This window comes from Centropristis striata, chromosome 23 (genome assembly GCF_030273125.1).
Source record: "Centropristis striata isolate RG_2023a ecotype Rhode Island chromosome 23, C.striata_1.0, whole genome shotgun sequence".
Classification (NCBI taxonomy): Eukaryota; Metazoa; Chordata; class Actinopteri; order Perciformes; family Serranidae; genus Centropristis; species Centropristis striata.
In genome coordinates, this window is record NC_081539.1 from 13,524,387 (window position 1) to 13,544,915 (window position 20,529).

Sequence of the window (20,529 nt, forward strand, 5' to 3'; positions counted from 1 at the left end):
TGACCGGATTCCTGTCAGCTTTAGCTTCAGCTGCAACTCAGCTCAAATTAATGCTAACAAACTATAGCGTGCTTTAATGTGCTCAAGTTGTACACTACCGTGCTGAATGCAGCTGTTAATGGGCCTTGGTCATTGTTTTTTCACATTATAGAGTAAGTGATTAATCTATTATTCAAACAAATAGATTAAAGTGTTTCCTGGAGCTGATTTGAGATCTCTGTAAAGACTCTTGTTTGGCCGCTGCAGAGAGAGGTTATGTAAGCGTTTTAGGGCTCAAGGCTTGGGGGGGTTTGTGCTCAGTCCGAGGGGTTGGAAAGGTCGTAGCTGTGGTGCATGGCACAGACCAGCAGGAGGAGGACAGGGGAGGAGAGGAGGCCCGGGCTCAGCTCCTGTTGGGGGGACATGGAGCTGTCAGGGGGGTCACATGCAGAGCAGCAGGACCTCAAGTCCCCGTGGACTCTGGTGAGTTTCGGTGCCGGCTAGACTTTTATTTGAGTATGCAGACTGAGTTTCATTCTATGTGTGGCTCTTTTATTGGAAATACAACATAAATGTATGTACATAATGTATATGACCTAAATGCATGCACCTTCTGTGATTTGGATATTGCACTAATGTCAACTAATATTGAGATTTTGTTAAAATTACGATTAATCGTTAAGCCCTATTAGAGTGTTAATCTAACCATAATGTTGACCCAAAATTCTTGGAGTCAAAGTCTTTTTCTTGCCTAAACTAAACCTGTACACACTAACTAATAATAATAGAATAGATAATTGAATTAATAAATCACAGTATATATAATACTTTTGGGAAATTATCTAACGCTATTTACTTCAAAAACATGTTTTTAATTTGTTATTCTTAACAGTAGAGTATATTTCTATCTACATCCAGAAACACTTTGGACTTTCGGGCTATTTTGGTCATTTTTGACTTTTAATTCTGCCTGTAAATACCACTTAAAAAAAACTGTGGTGTCATTTTTTTCAGCACAACCTCATCTATATGACCTAGTTATATTTTTTTCCACTCTGACTGGATGAACAGTTTGAACACAAAAAACAAACATTTATTGTTTAACTTTAAGAACAACAATCATGCTCAAAAAAGAGTTATAAATGTAGCACAGGTTGCAAATATAACAAATAAAAGTTTTCACATTTCACTCACTCAAGTTCAGTAGGTGCAGTTTGCTGCCAGTCTTAGAGGCTGAATGGTTTCAAAGTCCATCCTGCTGGTATGCAGCTCTGATTTAGTCAGTGTGAACCACTGTCCTCAATACGAGTTGTTACGGTAACACACACACACACACACACCAAGTGTGAACGTGTATCTATAAAACTTTGTTATGTCCTCTCCAGTAATAACAGCTTCTGGGTCAAACATGAAAACACATAATGACGAGAACTGTGAAGAGAAACAGCTGCATTTAAAACCCTGACAAGTGAAGTAAGATGCTGTAAAAAGAGCTGGAGTAGCTGGTCATATTGACCGACATTGGGATATTTAGAGTGTGGAGACAGAAACAATCTCACGCTGTCCGCTGAGCTCTGAGCTGCAGCGGCCTTGTTGCTGCAATCGAGCGCCTGATTAAGTCTCCATCAGCTCAGGACTCTTTTGAGGAAAATGGGACAGAGCCGCTGTGTTTAGGGACCTGCTTGCATTTCCGTTGCAGACTATTCTGGACAACAGGAGCCTCACTACGGGACGCTGACCTAGTAGGACGCAAGGAGAAAGATTCTGTTCGTAATTGAGGCGTCTCAAACTTGTTTTCTAGAAAATAAATGCAGTTTGTAGTAATTATTGAGGGGTGTTTTTGCTGACAGGTGGACACCATGAACTACGTGGGGCAGCTGGCGGGCCAGGTGCTGGTGACAGTGAAGGAGCTGTACAAGGGGATCAACCAGGCCACTCTGTCGGGCTGCATCGACGTGATCGTGGTCCGACAGCCCGATGGGACGTTCCAGTGTTCCCCGTTCCACGTCCGCTTCGGAAAACTGGGGGTTCTGCGCTCCAGGGAGAAAGTAGTAAGTGCCCAAATACCCAGAATGATTGATGCATAATTTTTGGGTCTTTTAGCAGCATTTTAACAAAAATTCTGAGGCAAACTTCCGAAAGTCCTGCCATCTGTCTGTTATGGATAATTAACTGGTACTGACAGATAATGCACGATTAATTGTGCAACAAAAATGAAGAATCCTCCCTCAATTTACTGCAGTGGCAAGAAACTAAGGTGAAAAAGTTTTATACTTTAGTGTATTACAAATACTAATGAATAAAAAAACAAAATAAATATTTTGTGCTTAATTTAAAGTATATTTAAGATGCACTTTTACAAAGTGAGTTCATCTTCAGTGTGCTAAAATTAAATAAACTAATTCTGCAATTCTCAAAGGGAGAGTTTGTGATTCTAGAGAAAAATCCTTCAGTCTCTAACGTGTTATTTTTAGTGTACTGGTAACATTTAAATTTTTATCTATTAAAAATATATCATTTATAAAATAATCGAATTAATTTTTTTAAATTCAAATTTGAATTAAAAATAATCATAAAAGAAGTGTGCTTTGAATGCGTTATAAATTCAGTTTCAGTGGATTATTATCAAATGTGCTTATAGTTTGCCTTTAAGAAATTTAAATTTTTCGCACATTTTCAAAGTTGTTATATTTCACTGCTCCTGAAAATAACTCACTTGATGCTTAAAAGCATGCAGTGAAATGTGGGAAAGCTGCACAATATGTTATATAATTCTCAAGTGTCCCTCCTCAGCTCTCTGAATCCAGTCGACTCTCTGCAGCTCTCCCTTTCTCTCTATTTATAGACACTGTGTAGCAGTCAGCTGAGCACTAAAGTGGGATCGACTGTCTCAGTTTAGCCTCTTATTCCCGACCTAAAGAGATCCATCCCATTCAAGAAAAGTGTCTCACAGAAGAGCCTTTTCTTTCATAAGCTCACAGGAGAGGCAGATGGTGCAGGAAGTGGTCTGTTGTTTGCAGAGAAAACCGAAAAGGATGTTTGTCTTTGTTAAGAAGTCAAGCAGGAACAAAAACCGAAGAAAACTTTCAGTTCCAATACTTCAAAGAAGGAAGAAAGCATTGCTGTGCACACAACTTACACACTGTTGGTCTACTTATGTTGTTGACCTTTTTACTGACAACCTAATTCCATCCAGGCAGCCCAGACCTGTTTAATGCATTGATAGAAACTTAAATAACAAGCCCCGGTACAAGCTGTTCTCATTTTTTTTCTTCTGGCTTAACTCTAATTCTTCAGGTAAATCTGTGGCACATTTTTAAGCTGTGCTGTACATGCACATGGTGTTTTTCTGTTGTAAACAAACCTCTTTAATGTCAGCTAAACCTGAGGCCGACTAAGGAGAAAGCGGTGAGCGACACAGTAAAGCTTTGTTCTCGTTTGACTCTGCAGATTGACATAGAAATCAACGGGGAACCTGCAGAGCTGCATATGAAGCTGGGAGACAATGGAGAGGCCTTTTTTGTCCAGGAGACAGAGCAGCTCAACGTGAGTTTTATAACATTCATGGTGAAAATTAAAAAAGGCTTTTTATGTTGAAATTCAGCTGCTACTGCAACCAACAATTATTTTTACTGTTGATTCATCTGTAGATTACTTGCATTGTTTGGTCTGTAAAATGTCAGTCTATGGTGAAATATATTGGTAAGTTTTTTTCCAAAAAGCCCAAGATGACATCCTCAAATGTCTTGTTTTGCCCACAACTGAAAGATATTCAGTTTACTGTCATAAAGAAGTAAAGAAACTGGAAATTATTCACATTTTAGAAGCTGGAATTACTCAAACTGAAGCACTTGATTAATCTTTGAAGCTCTAATTTAATCATAACAACTTTGTTAAGAACATACAAATATCTTGACGCTAGCATGATAAATTGACATTACACAACACAAAGCTGTGCTGTGGCTGAAAACAGCCTCACAGCAGCATGTAGCAGCTGCAGACTTTTGCTTGCTGATTTTGACTTCCTTACCTGAACACAGGAGATTGTCCCGGCCCACTTGGTGACCTCACCCATCCCGACTGAAGAGGCTCTGTTCAGGAGCCGAGAGCCCAGGTGTGGCGGGGAGAACGGTCCGCCTCTGAGTCCAGAAGACTCCGGAAACCTCCAACCCTGCTCCAACTCGGCTGGCAAGAAGAAGAGAAGACGCAGGAGGAAGCACAAGGCCGAGCCACGCAAGGAGGAGCAGAGCACGCCTGCAGGAGCGGAGCAGGAGCTGTGTGAGCTCAGCTCAGACGAGGAGCACAACTCGCACAGCGGATGGTGAGCACTAGAAGCTGGATTTTTATGCGTTATTCATCATAAAACTTTTATTAATATCATTGCTTCTTGTCTTCAGGGCAACTTCCCTCTCAGTGATGAAGGACAACATGGAGCACAGACAGCACTCCCCCCTCAGCGCCCTCGAGTGGGACAGCTACCCGTTCTCTGACGGAGACTGGTCGCCTTGCACTGCGTAAATATTTACACTGTTCATACACGCATGGAGAAACAATGACACGGTCCATTTTATCACAACAGACAGAGCTGAGTAAAACAAATCACCCCCACAGTGTCGTTACATTAGAGCTGACTCAGTGGAAATGTGGTGTTTACTTACAGCAGGGAGATGTCGGAGCCCATGTCACCGAAGAGCGACTCTGAGCTGATGGTGAAGCCGATGGGGAGCATGCTGAGGGCCGAGTCCCACATGCAGTGGACCTGGGGAGAGTTTCCAGAATCTACCAGGGTAAGGATCAGGTCTGGGACTGCAGGATCTGGTGTAGGTTTGAACCGCGTTTGGCAATATTTACACATGGATTACATTAGCCACAGTTTTCAGACACAGTTTTCACCACAGGTGGCTGAAATTTGGCGTGGAGGTTTAAGTACTAGAGGTGTGAATCAGCAGAGGCCCCACGATACGATTTATCCCGATACTTGAGTCACGATAAAATATTATTGCGATTTTAAGTAGTATTGGGATACAATATATTGCAATTTAACTGTTTAACTGCATTTTTTTGTCCAAAAAATTAAATTCAATCAAGAATTGATTTGTCAAATAAGAGAAAATTCTCAGTCTATTCATCTCACTGCAGTCTTTTTATTTCTCCACAATGAGAGTCAAACCCACAGACTGACCAACAAAGTATTCAGTCAAATTGAACTCAACTGATATCAAACATGTATGGACGACAACAACTGCAGCATTTTATCAAACTTTCCTCAACTTTAAGCTTTACTGCTCTCAATTGTTATGAACGAAACATAAAAAAAGCCAAACTTTACAGCATCATTTTGACAACTTCCCAACAACTATCCAGACTATTGCCATGCAAAACATCGCCATACTATGCTGTACCGATTTCCCCCACACACACCTCTATCAAGTATGTGTGTGTGTGTGTGTGTGTGAATGTGTGTGTTTGTGTCAATGCCTATTGGCTAAACATGGTGTGGCAGTGGAAGGGACTATCGCAAAAAGGTGCATTACTCTCAAATGGATTAAGTGCATTTTGAGGAAATGTTGGTGATGAGATGAAGGACAGCTGATTAACTCTTCATGCCAATAGAGACAGAGTCTAAAATTTGTGAGACAGGAGAGATTTGTGGGGTTGAATCACAAGTCTATTCCTCCTTGATCCCTCTTTAGAGACTTGGTAAGAAGTTTTGGAAATGCATGCATGTATGTTCAATCTTTCTTTTGTTCTATTCTCTCCAGGTCAACAAAAAGGACAAATCAGAGCCAAAGACGTTGACCATCACTCCCTCTGAGAGCACACACTTCAGGGTCATCTTGAGCCGAGAAGCCATGGAGGAAAGAGACGGCGACAGAACCACGGATCCCGTTTGCAGCATCGTGAAGCCGGAGCCTCGGACCTTTAAGATCAATCAGTGCAGCTGCAAACCACAGCTGCCTGAAGCTTCCACACGCAATACAAACATTTCCAAGAACAAGCCAGAGCTTTCGGATTTAAGGTCCAGCAGTTTTTCTTCTGAGCCACGTCCCACCGACTCTGACCTCACCCCGACGACCACACGCAGGACCAGGTGGACGTCTTCGCCACCCAGCCGCAGGGACAGCGGCTCTGCTGCCAGCGGAGGCAGCAACACCACCGGAGACTCAGCAGCTGTTTGTCCCGATCCAAGATCCTCTAAATCCTCCGACTCCCCCGCCAAGAGGAGAGGTAACACAACCCACTTCAGAACCAGGTTTCTGTACATTCGGCCTACGAACAGATTCGTTGTTAAGTGGCTTGTTCAAGTGATTGAAGACCTTTTGTAGGGGTTGGAGGAGTTTTTCACTAATTGATTGCATATTTCATTAGTTAAAAGCGAGTTTGAAATAATAAATTAAGAGAAAGTTAAGATAAAAATATGAAAATGTTCTTGCATGAGGCCCAATGTTTTCTTAATAGAAGGAAATTAGAGTATTTTTCATTCTGTAGTTTGAATATAAGAAAAAGAAGAAAAAAAGATGTTTCAGCATTATAATAATATAATAATAATAGATAAAGAAGCTTCCCAGCATAGAAGTTGTTGGTTTGTTTTTTCTACCAAATAAAAATATATATATTATTTTCGAACTTTACAAAAAAAGTAAAAATCATATTATTAACATCACTGAATGATTTAATCGCACAAAGGAAGAACCAAATAAAAATAAAGTTAAAAGGATAAAAAAACAAAAAATTGTACTATCTACTATCACGAAAAATAAAACACTTTTCATACAGTCTCTTATGAGATTCAAGGGACTTAAAAGAAGAGGTTAAAACATTATATCTTCTTACTTGTTATCATGTATAGATAATTGTATAGATTAGATTGTATCGGTAATCATTCAGTCATTCTTAAGTCTTGAGTAAAGCTCCAGATAGTGTGAGAATACTGTACATCAAGTTTGAATGTGAGTGAATGTTAACAGGAAGGATGTGGTTTCTGTTGGGTTTCTGTTGGGTGTCTGGGCCGCGCTGCGCTCACATGCAGACATTTAAAAGTAAAGAAAGTGAAGAGAAAGAAAAAAATGAAGTCAGCTATTTCTGAGTGGGCGTCTCTCTTGTCTTGCTTTCATAAAAAAGGTGTGAGGAAGAGGAGCCAACATCAGGGGCCAGAAGATATTTACCTCGATGACCTGAACGCACTTGAGCCTGATGTTGTTGCACGTTACTTCCCAAAAAGGTACAAAATACTTTGAGAGAGGAAGAAATCTTATTAAGTAGATTTTAGTATGTAGGAATGTATGTACAGCAGGTGACAAAGCATTCTTGCTGTTTCAGTACTAACTGGCACTATTTATGCATAAAAATGGCTGCAACTCAGCAGAGATGTGGACTCGAGTCATGAATTTGATGACTTTTGACTCGACTTGACTAAATGTAAAGAGACTTGCAACTCGACTTGGACTTGAGCCTTTTGACTAGAAAAGCTACTTTCCCCAAAACCCAAAGATGAAAAAGTCTGTTACAAAGGAATTCTCTTTGTATAAATGTGTGCGTCTCTCGCTGTGTCTGTCTGTGTGTGTCTGTCGTGTGCTGTGCATGACATCCAATCAAATTCGATCCACGTTATTTTGATCCGACAGCCTCCATCCAATCAAATTGCAGGACAACCAATGACGAACTGTCAAAAACCGCCAGTTTTCAAAAATGATACCAAAGATCGTTTCGTTCGGGTATAAAAACTACGAAGTGGTCAACAAAAAACAAATTTCAGTATTCAAAACACAAGGGTCGAAGATACACACACACGCACGCACGCACGCACGCACGCACGCACGCACGCACGCACGCACGCACGCACGCACGCACACACACACACACACACACACAGAAACTGCTGTGGAACTAGTTAAAGTGCAACATGCTCTTGTTATGCACTTGTTTTTTTTTTCAAATGTGTTTGAAGAATGTTGCAAAAAAAAGTTTTGATAAATAAAAACAGATTTTAGAAGCATACATGATCTATGTAAATATTATTACTCTGTTGTTAAAAGAACTTGAAAGGACTCGAAACTTAATCTGTAGGACTTAAAGACTTGAGACTTACTTGTATGTAAAACAATGACTTGGTCCCACCTCTGCAACTCAGTGATTCTTGCTGTTTGTAATGTGTGTTTCCAGTGAGTCTGAGCAGGTGGAGGCGGGGCGGCGCTCTGGATCTCAGTCTCCTCAGTCTGTCGGCAGCGCAGCAGCAGACAGCGGCACCGAGTGTCTGTCTGACTCGGCTGGCGACCTCCCCGACGTCACGCTGTCGCTGTGTGGAGGCGTCGGAGAGAACTCAGAGATCCCCAAAGGTACGCACTGATGTTAGCAGCAATTATTTATTGCAGAAATCCTCTTAATAAACTGTTTTCTTCTAACATCTGTCGCAAAAATACAGTTGTAAAAGTATTTTTTTCTCCTAAAAAAGCTGCAACTTACAATTATTTCTATTATCTATTAATCTATAATTGCTTTTTTTTCAATTAATTGATTAATTGTTTGGTCTAATCCAGTCTCGCAAAGTTTTTACATCCAAAAAACAAAAGATATTCAGTTAAATATGGTATAAAACTGAGAAAAAGAGGGATTCTCCATATGCTGAAAACGGCTTTTCCTACCATTTTTGCTTGATAAATTACTTAAACAGAAACTTTAAGAAATAATTGATTATCAAAATAGCATGCAGTTATTTTCTGACGATAGACTAATCTATTAATCAACACATTTTTGCAGCTTGATTACTCATACAGGATGTCAACAGAAATTTTTAATTAATTTTTAAGGACTTGTTGCCATTATACAATTTAAATATTTTGCCTTTTTCGATATGTAATATGTCCTTATTTTTCACATAGTTTTGTTTTTTAAGCACATTGGTCGTGCACCACATTGCATTTCACTGCTCATTTTACTTGATAATGTGAGAAAAAAAACATTTGCACAGTGAATTTTAGCTTCTTCCTTCTGGACAAAGCAGCATAAACAGCTTGTTTCAGCAGCAGTCACTTACACAAACAAGTCAAGCAACACTACACGATTGCTGGAAAGGAGCTTTTATTCCTTCATTTGATTTTAGAGGGTTTTTTGGATCCTTGTATACTTTTATCATGTCTGTTTGTTGTGGTGTTGTTTGTAAAATGTGTGTTAATGCCTCCAAACCAAATTTATCTACAGGTACAAATAAAACTAACTTTGAATCCTTGTATATAAAGATTAAATAAGCAGGATACATTACATAAATTGACTGTCCTGCTGTCCTGCATGCTGATGATATTATATTGTGGGCAATTTTCATACTTTATAATCAGGCCTTTTTATGTTCCATTTAATCCAGAAAAATTCATGGAGCACATCATCACCTACAACGATTTCGCAGAGAATCCAGCAATAATCGACAATCCCAATCTGGTGGTTAGAATAGCAAACAGGTGAGTTTTCCTTCTACCTGATCAGCTACTGGACTTTCATTGGTTTAACTAATTTGATATTTATTACGTACACATTATGGCTAAATAAACCTTTTTTTCTCTCAGGTATTATAACTGGACGCTGGCAGCCCCGCTGATACTTAGTATGCAGGCTTTTCAGAAGAACTTACCAAAGGTATCGTCCTGTTCTAACGTTATTAAAATGTTTATAATCTTAAAGGCGAGACACTACAGGCAAAAACATTGTCTTTCATGCACTGGTTTTGAGCTATTGTTTCTCCCATAACATGTCTTAATTCTGAATAGTGGAAAGAAAATGTCCAAAACAAACTATGTAAATGGTAAAATGGACTGCACTTACAGTATAAAGCAGTTTTATCCAAAGCGCTTTACACTACAGACTCTTTCACTAAAAGTTAGTGTTTATTGTAATCACAGGCATTGTTAGAAAGCTCCCACTCTCCTGCACAATATTATGTGTTTCACATGTTCTATATTGTTGTTGCAATCAATGAGAGTCAATATTTTGTCTTCAAATAGTGATTTCCATTGAGAATGGATGAAATCTTTAAAGGCTGATTTCTCTAAATGAGTTTTTTTCATGCTCTGAGCCATAAATCTCAACTTCAGCTCCTCTTACAGACACCAAACTTACCAGTTTTATTCCTAACTATATTCTGAAGGTTTTTACAGAGTGGTTCGTCTGTATATCATTCATACCCTGATTTATAGAACATTTTGTTCCTTAAAACATGACGGAAATTGATATTGTTTTTTTCATGGCTAATGACACTATTTTCTGATTTATGAAATGATAAAAGGATATATCCCAATTTCCTTCTATAAAAAAAATAAAAATAAAAACCAAATAAAAAAAAAAAATAATAACTTTTTATTTGCTTTATCCAATGTTCAGATTTATGTAATTGAAATATATGCAAATTAGTACATATTTAACAAGTTAACACCTAATTTGCATATCTAAACAAAACATTTCAGGAAACTTGTAATGCAGATTTTTTTTTGTCTTATTGTAAATAAACTGGGGAAGTTTCATGGTGATATCTAAGTTTGAAAAAATTACCCTATCCACCTGTAGTGTCTCCCCTTAACCTGTATAAAGTATCTGCGCACTCATATCGTTTTAAATCATGAATTATTAATCTGAATTTCAGGCTACAGAGGAGGCCTGGGTGAAGGAGAAAATGCCCAAAAAATCTGGACGCTGGTGGTTCTGGAGGAAGAGCAGCGTGAAGCAGGTACTGACTGTGTGTTTACATTATAATAGATAATCTGAGCCACTTTGCATTGAAAATGATTCTAGTCAAACGAGGAACAGGTTGTCCAAATGCATCAGTAACCATGAAATCCCTGTTTTGCATTGTTGTGTAATGGCTCATGAAATGGCTAATGTCTCCTCCTTCCTTCAGTTGTCATCAGAGACAAAGTTGGAAAGACAGGAGAGCAGAGACAGCCCTGCCCTTCACCAGGCCCCAGAAACACAGTGAGTCAGCAACAACACACAGTCACACACCAACACAGGCGGTGTTGGGTAAACAGCGTGCTCCCACAGAGACGACGTTAGTCAGCGAGCACTGCTGTCACGTCATGACTCATGAACTCATCATGTGAAGTTTAACTGTTAACTGTTGTTTTAAACCAGGAGCTGGGAGATTCTAGTTGGTTTTAGAGATGATTAAGGATGGATGCAGGTTTAGTGTAAGACAAAAGATTCTGCACATGAACAAAGCAGTTAGAGGCAGAAGAGGTCTGCTGCCCTCTGGTGGCTCTGAATCATTCTGCACAGTTTTCATCTTTACCCCAAATCACACACAAGTATAAATGCAGCTTTATGTCCATGTGTTGCCTTGTTAATGTTACTCACATATTGTTTTAATTATTATTGTTGTCATGATGGTATTTATTATTAGTATTATCATTATTATTATTATTTAGACAGGTAGATACACATCGAGACACGGACAGTTTGAGTAAGACGCCATTCTTCAGCGTGAATTCTGCCAATTTTACTACAATGTACACAGGTGGGGTTAATTATAGGGAGAGCCACAACCTTTCCAGGCACAAAGTCTCATGATGGAGGATACTAAAACATTAAAACAACACAAATTATAGTCACTTTATGGAAACAATCAAATTAAATCTTCTCATTCACTGGATTACATGTATATTGTCTCAGTCCACAAGCAGTACAGGATCTGACTATTGATGTTGTTTGCTCGTTTGCTTTGTTTGTTCTGTCCTGCAGGCAGAAAGCAGCAGAGTGGTCGAGCGACGATGAGACTAAAGAGCTGAGCGCCGTGGCACCTGCTCAAACAGCTACTGAGCACGTGCAGACTGAAGGCCCGGCACCGACGCCGTGTCACTCCTACAAGAAGTCCCTCCGCCTGTCGTCCAACCAGATAGTAAGACAAGTGATCAGTGATGCTGGGAGTGTGGCTCAAATTAGGAAACTGTCTCAGTCTGACTGTGTGCTTAAACCCAGAGAAAAAGGTTGGACTAAGATATATATTTTTGTCTACAGAGTAATAAGATCCTGTCATTCGGTGCTACTGTAGGTAAAATCAATAAATTAATGAATAAGGAGCCTGGGAGAAAATATTCCAAGAAAAACACTCATAAGATTAAATTTGTTCATTTAAATTGAAAAAAAATATATTTTGAGATATTTCTATAGTGGAAAGAAGACAACCACAACAAACATTTAGGTATATTTTTACTCTATTTTGTAGATTTCTCGTAATTAATTAATTAATAAAGAAGAAACTAGGGAGGCAATATTCCAAGAAAAACTCTCTTGAGGTTAAAGTTGTATATTTAGTAGGAAAACAATTTAAAGAAACAAAAAAACTGTCTATTTTCTGAGGTTAAAGTGTTAAAATTACATGAAAAAATGAAATATTTGCTGAAATATTAAAGAAAATAATTCAAACATTACAGTCACACAACACCAACAGCGTCACACATTTCAGAAGAAAACAACACAATTATGTGGACGAGATGATAGTTTTTGTGCATCAGGATTTACAATGAAATTGACAGTTTAATCTCAGAGAATATTTTTTTTTCTCTGAATATTACCCCTTTCCCCTGACACTATAATAAAAAAAAAAAACAATGTTTTTAAAAAAGACCTACAATGGCCCTAATATGCTGTCTTAGTGATGGGATCTTGCTACTATTTTGTACAAAAAAAATAAATCGAAAATGATCAAATAATTAAAAAAACAACTCCCACCTAAACATCACTGACTCCCTGCTGCCTTTAAAAAAGTAACTTTATCTTCATCTTTTATGTAAAATCTATTCTGTGGGAAGTCTTTTAAAAATCTTTTCCTGTCTCCTGCAGGCGAGTCTGAAGCTCAGAGACGGCCCCAACGATGTCACCTTCAGTATCACCACTCAGTACCAGGGCACGTGTCGATGCGAGGGCACCATCTACCTCTGGAACTGGGACGACAAGGTCATCATCTCCGACATCGACGGCACCATCACCAAGTACGACAGATTATAAACCAGGGCTCTCAAACTCAAATTACCTGGGGGCCGCTGGAGGCAGTATCAAAATGACCAAAAAAAGACACAAAATTACAAAAAAAAGACACAAAATGACCTAAAAAAAAACCACAAAATGACCAAAAAAGACATATCAAGGTGGGGGCTGTTATAAAAATTTGTATTAATCTGGGGTTTTTCCAACGTTTTAATCATACTAAGCAAATGTGATCCTGTCGGCTGCATGTGGAGGCACTGGCTTTGGATAACATCAGACCAGTGTTTCTGCTAAAAGCTGGCAGGCTAGATAAGGTTAACTATATGTTAAGATAAAGGGAAGTACACATGACTGGGGGAGTCAGACACGGGTCAGACGTATTTCTGCTGACCGTACCTTTGACTATGGGGAACTGAGAATAACAGCATCTCTGTCAGACAGGTCAACTAGGCGTTGGAAACCTCCCACTATAGGAGGCATATAAGCCAACAGTTTTGACTATCATGTGAGCCTTTTTCTCTGTAACCTTACTCGCTGTGTTGCATGATTTAAACGCTCCTCTTGTACTCAACTTGTCAACTCAACTCAACTTAAATTTTGATACTTTGAATCCAACTGTCTTTATTGAAGGGTCACTCTGAAAAATTCTTATAACAGGGGCCACAAAATATCGTGACGAGGGTCGCAATTGGCCTACGGGCCGCGAGTTTGAGACCTATGTTATAAACCATTCACCTTTATTATATTGTGTTTTAAATTGGAGCGTTTACTCCTCGATTATTTCTCCCCACAGGTCAGATGTGTTTGGTCAGATTCTGCCTCAGCTCGGGAAAGACTGGACTCACCAGGGCATCGCTAAGCTCTACCACTCAGTGCACGAGTAAGATGCAGATTCATTACTTTTCTGTCTGCAGAAAAGACTCGAGTCAAAGGTCTAACCCATCAATAAATATGTGACTGCTGCAGGAATGGATACAAGTTCCTGTACTGCTCGGCTCGAGCGATCGGCATGGCTGACATGACGCGAGGATACCTGCACTGGGTGAACGACAGAGGGACGCTGCTGCCTCAGGGACCCCTCATGCTCTCCCCCAGCAGCCTCTTCTCCGCCTTCCACAGGTGAGAAATCCTTTATATGAACATTTAGTCAACAGTGTCAGTTGGATTTAAGTTATAGAGGTTTATCAACCAAGGATTTGAAGCAGCATTGAGAGATTTCTGGTATTTACAGCAGTTCTTTTTGTTATTTCTCTGCCAGTAAATCAAGCAGAAATGTCAAAATTTTTTTGAGGTAATTTATTCCAATATAAACAAAAGTTATTTTGCTTTTCACTTGCTGGAATTTAAATTAAAAAATTGTCACATTTCTGCACTGTTGAACATCTAAGGAAGATATTTTTTCTTATTAAACATTTTTTAAAGTGATTTTGTGCATTCTGGATGCTCATTGACTCTATAAATGGTTATAAATGATTAAATCGTGCATTTCCACTGCATGTTACAGCACGGCTCTGCTCAGCTTGACTCACTGTTTTTTGGGGTTTCTATTAGCACAGGTTGTAGATAGTACATGGTACTGTTTTAGTAGCGATCTGAGCTGATACTAGGAGATGGAGGTTAAACACTGCAGACCAAAGCCAAAGAGAAGGTCAAATATGTTTAGTACAAAGATAAAGAACTAGATGTTATCCTCATTTTACCTCATATATGTTATATTTACAACACCTTTGTAACATTTAAAGACGTTGTTGTGGGGTTGTGTTTATTTGGGTTCAAAATCATAAAGGTGAGATGGTACTGAAAACAATGATACCAACATTTTTTAAGTGGTAAATAAAGGCAGGATGAGAAGGATTCGAAAATAGACTGCAAAGGGTTAAATAGCCAAGCTACCATCAAAATCGACTGCAAGTATTTAAATTAATTTAATAAAGTGCATCCTGCAAAATTACACCGTACAATTGAAGAAGTACAAACATAGATGCAGTTAAAAGGATCTAGCAAGTGTCTAGCTAAAACTGGTATGATTTTCATCCAAAGACCGCTTCTACATTGAGGGGGCATCGTCTGCCCTGGAAAATGAAAAAGAGAAAAAGATCTGGTTCCAAGAGTGAGTTAAGTGACGTAGAGCCCTGCGGCAGTGGAAATAAGTTCATTTAAAGTAGTAAACTCCAGCAGCAGCAGCAGTGAAAGGTCAGAGGTTAAAGTCTGCTGTCCTTTCTTTGTTGTTCTCTTGTTAGAGAAATCATCGAGAAAAAGCCTGAGAAGTTCAAGATCGAATGCCTCACAGACATCAAGAACCTGTTCTTCCCAAACACACATCCCTTCTATGCAGCGTTTGGAAACAGAGAAAATGTAAGTGTAACGTTTTCCTTGTTTCAGTTTTGGGATTTTTCTCCACTTCTTCACAACAGATGATATTTTCATGAAGAAGAGGTCTAACGGTTTGTTCAGTTGCTCTGTAAATGATGCTTACTGTGTTTTTTCTGTGTCTCAGGACGTGTTTGCCTACAAGCAAGTGGGCGTGCCCGTGTGTCGGATATTCACAGTGAATCCCAAAGGGGAGTTAATCCTCGAGCAAGCCAAAGGCAATAAAACATCGTAAGTGCTGAAGCATGGAGTCATTGTTTGTGTCTTTCAGCTGTTTTCTCTCAGACAATCGTTTATTGTTCTCATTGTTTTTTGTTTTTTTTACAGATACAGTCGGCTGAGTGAGCTGGTGGAGCACGTTTTCCCTTTACGGAGTTCACAACACAATGCCACCTTCAGCTGCCCAGAGTTCAGCTCCTTCTGCTTCTGGAGACAGCCCATCGCCGAGGTGTGTTTTGAAGAGCTGCTTTAACTCAAACTGATGTTAATTATTTACCTCTGAACACCCAACAACCCACCAGCAGGATTGAAAAGTATGTTTTCTTTAAGAAATTGCCAAAAATACACAATTTATCATTGAAAAAAAAGTGTGAGAACAGGATTTCCGAAAAAGTAACCAAAACGAAGCGTAAAATTGCAATATTTCAGTCAAAATCCCTTTATTCTACCTGTCTCATTAAACAATAAACCATTCGGAATAACTACTTGCTGTTAAAAACATTAAATTCTGCGCTTCTTTCTGCAACTGTCAAGCCACAATTAATTCTGCTGAGACGAACAGTCACACGACAAAAATTACATCAAATTCAGACAGAACTGCAGGCTGCTTACACAGAGCCAAGAGGAGAGGACAGGAGAGGTGTATAGTTCAATATGTTGGGACACTTGGGAGTACTTGGAGAAGTGTTTTATATATAAATTCCATTTTATTCCAATTTTTAAAAAAATATTTATTGGACAAAATCAATGTTTTTTTCTCTTTTATTATTATTTATGTCATTATAATGGTGTTATTCTGCACAAAAGACATTTTTAGTTGTTCCCACTTCTAGCCATGATTGTGCTGATTCCATAGAGCTGCTGATCATATATATTATATATTTCAGTGAAATAAAAGGCCACAGTAAGTAAAATGAAAAACGAGCAAAAAAACGCCCTGAAACGGCTTGTTGGGGTTCAGAGGTTAATCACTTGAAATCATTGTAACTCAGCAGTAACAGCTGTGTGCACTAACTTGCTGGAATAATTATCTTAAATACATTCCACTTTAAGGAAAAAACTTTGGGATATGAATGTATTCCACATTTCTTAACATCATCTTCTCATCTCGGGGCTTAATCCCTCCGTGCACTTGCATTCTTGGTGCTTGAGCTCCACAGTTAGGAGGTGTATCTGAAGGCGCCGTCAGCTTCTGGCAAGTACCAAAGCCAAAGTATGACATATGAGTTATTGTTTGGCTATTTGCATAGTTTCTCTGTTACAGTGCTTATGAGAAAATATTCCCTCAGCTCTTATTAAGGCAGTGGAGGTGCTTAAACTGGCCACTGTTCGGCAAAACAAAAACACCGACTGTGTTGCTTTCTCTCCCTGAATTATGAGCGAACATAAAAAAATACAAGGTGATATTTATAGCAGATATGTTTTCATCCCTACAAGGCCTTATTCACTCCTGCAGCTTAGTGATTTTGCACTGTTACGCTATAAAGAAGAAATGTGAAATGATTTGGCTCAGAGTTATTAATAATAAAAAAGCACTTTCTGTACTGTAGATACTGCTGCTGTTTGTAGCAGTGGTCAGTAAATTTTCCAAAATCAAGATTTAGTTAGTTAGAAGATTATTTTTGATGAGCTGATCTTGGTTTTATCAGTTTCACGCTCAGAAACAGCTGTAAGTAAAAACAATTAATGCATTCTTTCTATGAAAGTGATGAACTTTGTGTGAAGAGAACACACAGTATTTTTCTGGTTTTGTGGAGTCACATTTTGACTTTTCAGTGAAGAAACTTTTGCTGCTGCTTCAGGTGATTTCTGTAGATTGTTGTGATTACCTCTTATGATGCAACATCGAAGCACAAAGTATGTTATGGATGAATGTTTGAAAAAAAAACTGTTGATATGTTGAATTTATTCAACTGTTTGATCTGCTTTCTGTTTGTTTGTTTCTTTCTCAGAAAATTATTTAAAGTGAAGTAAGAACCCTGTGTACAGATTATATTTACTAAATGTATTAATAAACTGTTAAATCAAATGTTGGATGACACGTTAATAAAAGCATAAACTGTGTTTGAAAGCTTATTTTGTGTGCTTGCTTGCAAAAGCACACTAACTACTATTCACCGGGACTATTTTTATTTTGTGTGCTTGCTTGCAAAAGCACACTAACTACTATTCACCGGGACTATTTTTATTATTTTGTGTGCTTGCTTGCAAAAGCACACTAACTATTATTCCGTGGGCTTATTTTGTGTGCTTGCAAAAGCACACTAACTACTCTTCACCGGGCTTATTTTGTGTGCTTGCTTGCAAAAGCACACTAACTACTATTCACCGGGACTATTTTTATTATTATTTTGTGTGCTTGCTTGCAAAAGCACACTAACTACTATTCACCGGGACTATTTTTATTATTATTCTTCCGTTTCTTCCGTGTCATTTTTCGGTCGACTACTCCTCCCAGAGTTTTGGCCGCACATACACAAAAAAGGTATCAAACCGACCGGCTCGCCCATGACAAGTGTGCTATGACTTTTATAAGGGTTTCGACAAACGGTTTTCAAATTATTGGGCAAAAACACGTCAAAAAATCCCCCCAATGTAACCCTATGGAGAGTCTAGAGTGGAGAAGTCATCAAACAGAGTGTAGAGGGAGAGAAAGAATTGTCAAAAAATAAATTTGAAAACTGCGCTCCAGGCCGCAAATTTCACTCTACAGAAATAATTTATACATAGAAACGTAGGAAAATTTGTCCTCTCACTCACAATCCTCTGGTAAAGCTGTCAGAGTTATAGTTTGGGCGCAGGACGCACAGATGCTCAAACAAAATGCACCAACTGCCGCATCGGCTCCCATATTAAAAATGAAGGAAGATTTCTCAAAAAAAAAAATTTAACAGTTTTTTAAAATCGCTCTAACAAAGCTATTTTTTAATTTTTCTTAAAAAAAAACATATGTAGATGTTCAGGAAGAACTCAGGACGCTCAAAGTGAAGTCGGATCATTGATAGGTATTATGGTTTTGCTGAAAATGCTTTCTGTTCGAGGCCAGAATTTCAAGTTTGTCGACCTCTGTCTGCTCACTTTGATGGAACTGTCTCCATCGTCAGTTAATTTCAGTTGATTGCTCTGCTCTGATTGGTCGACTCCACCTGGCCACGTGGTTGCTTAGCTACCAAAGCCCCCCCCTCCTCCAACACAGACATTCTAACTGATAACTTTCAGTTTACTCTAAGTAAACAGACATGGCTTTCTTTATAAAACACGAGACCTTATAACTTGACCATACATTGTCCAATCTGCCTCAAACTTGTCATGCATGATGATGGTTCATCACTTTTCAGTTCTACATAACAATAATTTATAAATTCCCGCCCTTTTTATTAGCCACGCCCCCTTTCACTAACTAATGAACCGTTTGTCCTAGAAACTTGTATAAGATGTCAGATTACTCAGCATAGAGTCCGTTTAACTGGTGATTGATAACCCCGCCCCTTTTGATAAGCCACGCCCATTTTACTAACTAGTGAACCGTTTGTCCTAGAGACTTGTATGAGGTGTGAGTGTACTCAGAAGAAAGTCCCTGTTTAATCCGTGCCCCTTTTGATAAGCCACGAGAGTCACGGTCCAGAGGCAAGCACACAATCAAAATTTCTTTAGGAATTTTCTAGTTTTTCTTCCGTTTCTTCCGTGTCATTTTTCGGTCGACTACTCCTCCCAGAGTTTTTGCCGCACATACACAAAAAAGGTATCAAACCGACCGGCTCGCCCATGACAAGTGTGCTATGACTTTTCTAAGGGTTTCGACATACGGTTTTCAAATTATTGGGCAAAAACACGTCAAAAAATCCCCCCAATGTAACCCTATGGAGAGTCTAGAGTGGGGAAGTCATCAAACAGAGTGTAGAGGGAGAGAAAGAATTGTCAAAAAATAAATTTGAAAACTGCACTCCAGGCCGCAAATTTCACTCTACAGAAATAATTTATACATAGAAACGTAGGAAAATTTGTCCTCTCACTCACAATCCTCTGGTAAAGCTGTCAGAGTTATAGTTTGGGCGCAGGACGCACAGATGCTCAAACAAAATGCACCAACTGCCGCATCGGCTCCCATATTAAAAATGAAGGAAGATTTCTCAAAAAAAAAATTTAACAGTTTTTTAAAATCGCTCTAACAAAGCTATTTTTTCATTTTTCTTAAAAAAAAACATATGTAGATGTTCAGGAAGAACTCAGGACGCTCAAAGTAAAGTCGGATCAATGATAGGTATTATGGTTTTGCCGAAAATGCTTTCTGTTCGAGGCCAGAATTTCAAGTTTGTCGACCTCTGTCTGCTCACTTTGATGGAACTGTCTCCATCGTCAGTTAATTTCAGTTGATTGCTCTGCTCTGATTGGTCGACTCCACCTGGCCACGTGGTTGCTTAGCTACCAAAGCCCCCCCCCCCCCTCCTCCAACACAGACATTCTAACTGATAACTGTCAGTTTACTCTCAGTAAACAGACATGGCTTTCTTCATAAAACACGAGACCTTATAACTTGACCATACATTGTCCAATCTGCCTCAAACTTGTCATGCATGATGATGGTTCATCACTTTTCAGTTCTACATAACAATAATTCATAAATTCCCGCCCCTTTTTATTAGCCACGCCCCCTTTCACTAACTAATGAACCGTTTGTCCTAGAAACTTGTATAAGATGTCAGATTACTCAGCATAGAGTCCCTGTTTAACTGGTGATTGATAACCCCGCCCCTTTTGATAAGCCACGCCCATTTTACTAACTAGTGAACCGTTTGTCCTAGAGACTTGTATGAGGTGTGAGTGCACTCAGCAGAAAGTCCCTGTTTAATCCCTGCCCCTTTTGATAAGCCACGAGAGTCACGGTCCAGAGGCAAGCACACAATCAAAATTTCTTTAGGAATTTTCTAGTTTTTATTCTTCCGTTTCTTCCGTGGTGTTTTTTCGGTCGACTACTCCTCCCACAGTTTTGGCCGC

General features: G+C 39.0%; 1 protein-coding gene across 1 annotated transcript; it reads left to right on the forward strand.

The window, feature by feature from the left end:
* Positions 1-442: 442 nt before the first annotated feature.
* Positions 443-17,598, forward strand: LOC131962283 (phosphatidate phosphatase LPIN2-like). Its single transcript, XM_059327261.1, has 20 exons — positions 443-462; positions 1,830-2,030; positions 3,430-3,525; positions 4,020-4,300; positions 4,377-4,493; positions 4,640-4,766; positions 5,742-6,207; positions 7,102-7,201; positions 8,143-8,315; positions 9,338-9,431; positions 9,537-9,606; positions 10,607-10,690; positions 10,862-10,935; positions 11,701-11,857; positions 12,802-12,950; positions 13,739-13,825; positions 13,912-14,064; positions 15,186-15,300; positions 15,443-15,546; positions 15,643-17,598. Exons 2-20 carry the CDS (start codon positions 1,839-1,841, stop codon positions 15,785-15,787), a joined length of 2,784 nt encoding a protein of 927 aa, XP_059183244.1. The 5' UTR covers positions 443-462; positions 1,830-1,838; the 3' UTR covers positions 15,788-17,598.
* The last annotated feature ends 2,931 nt before the right edge of the window (positions 17,599-20,529 follow it).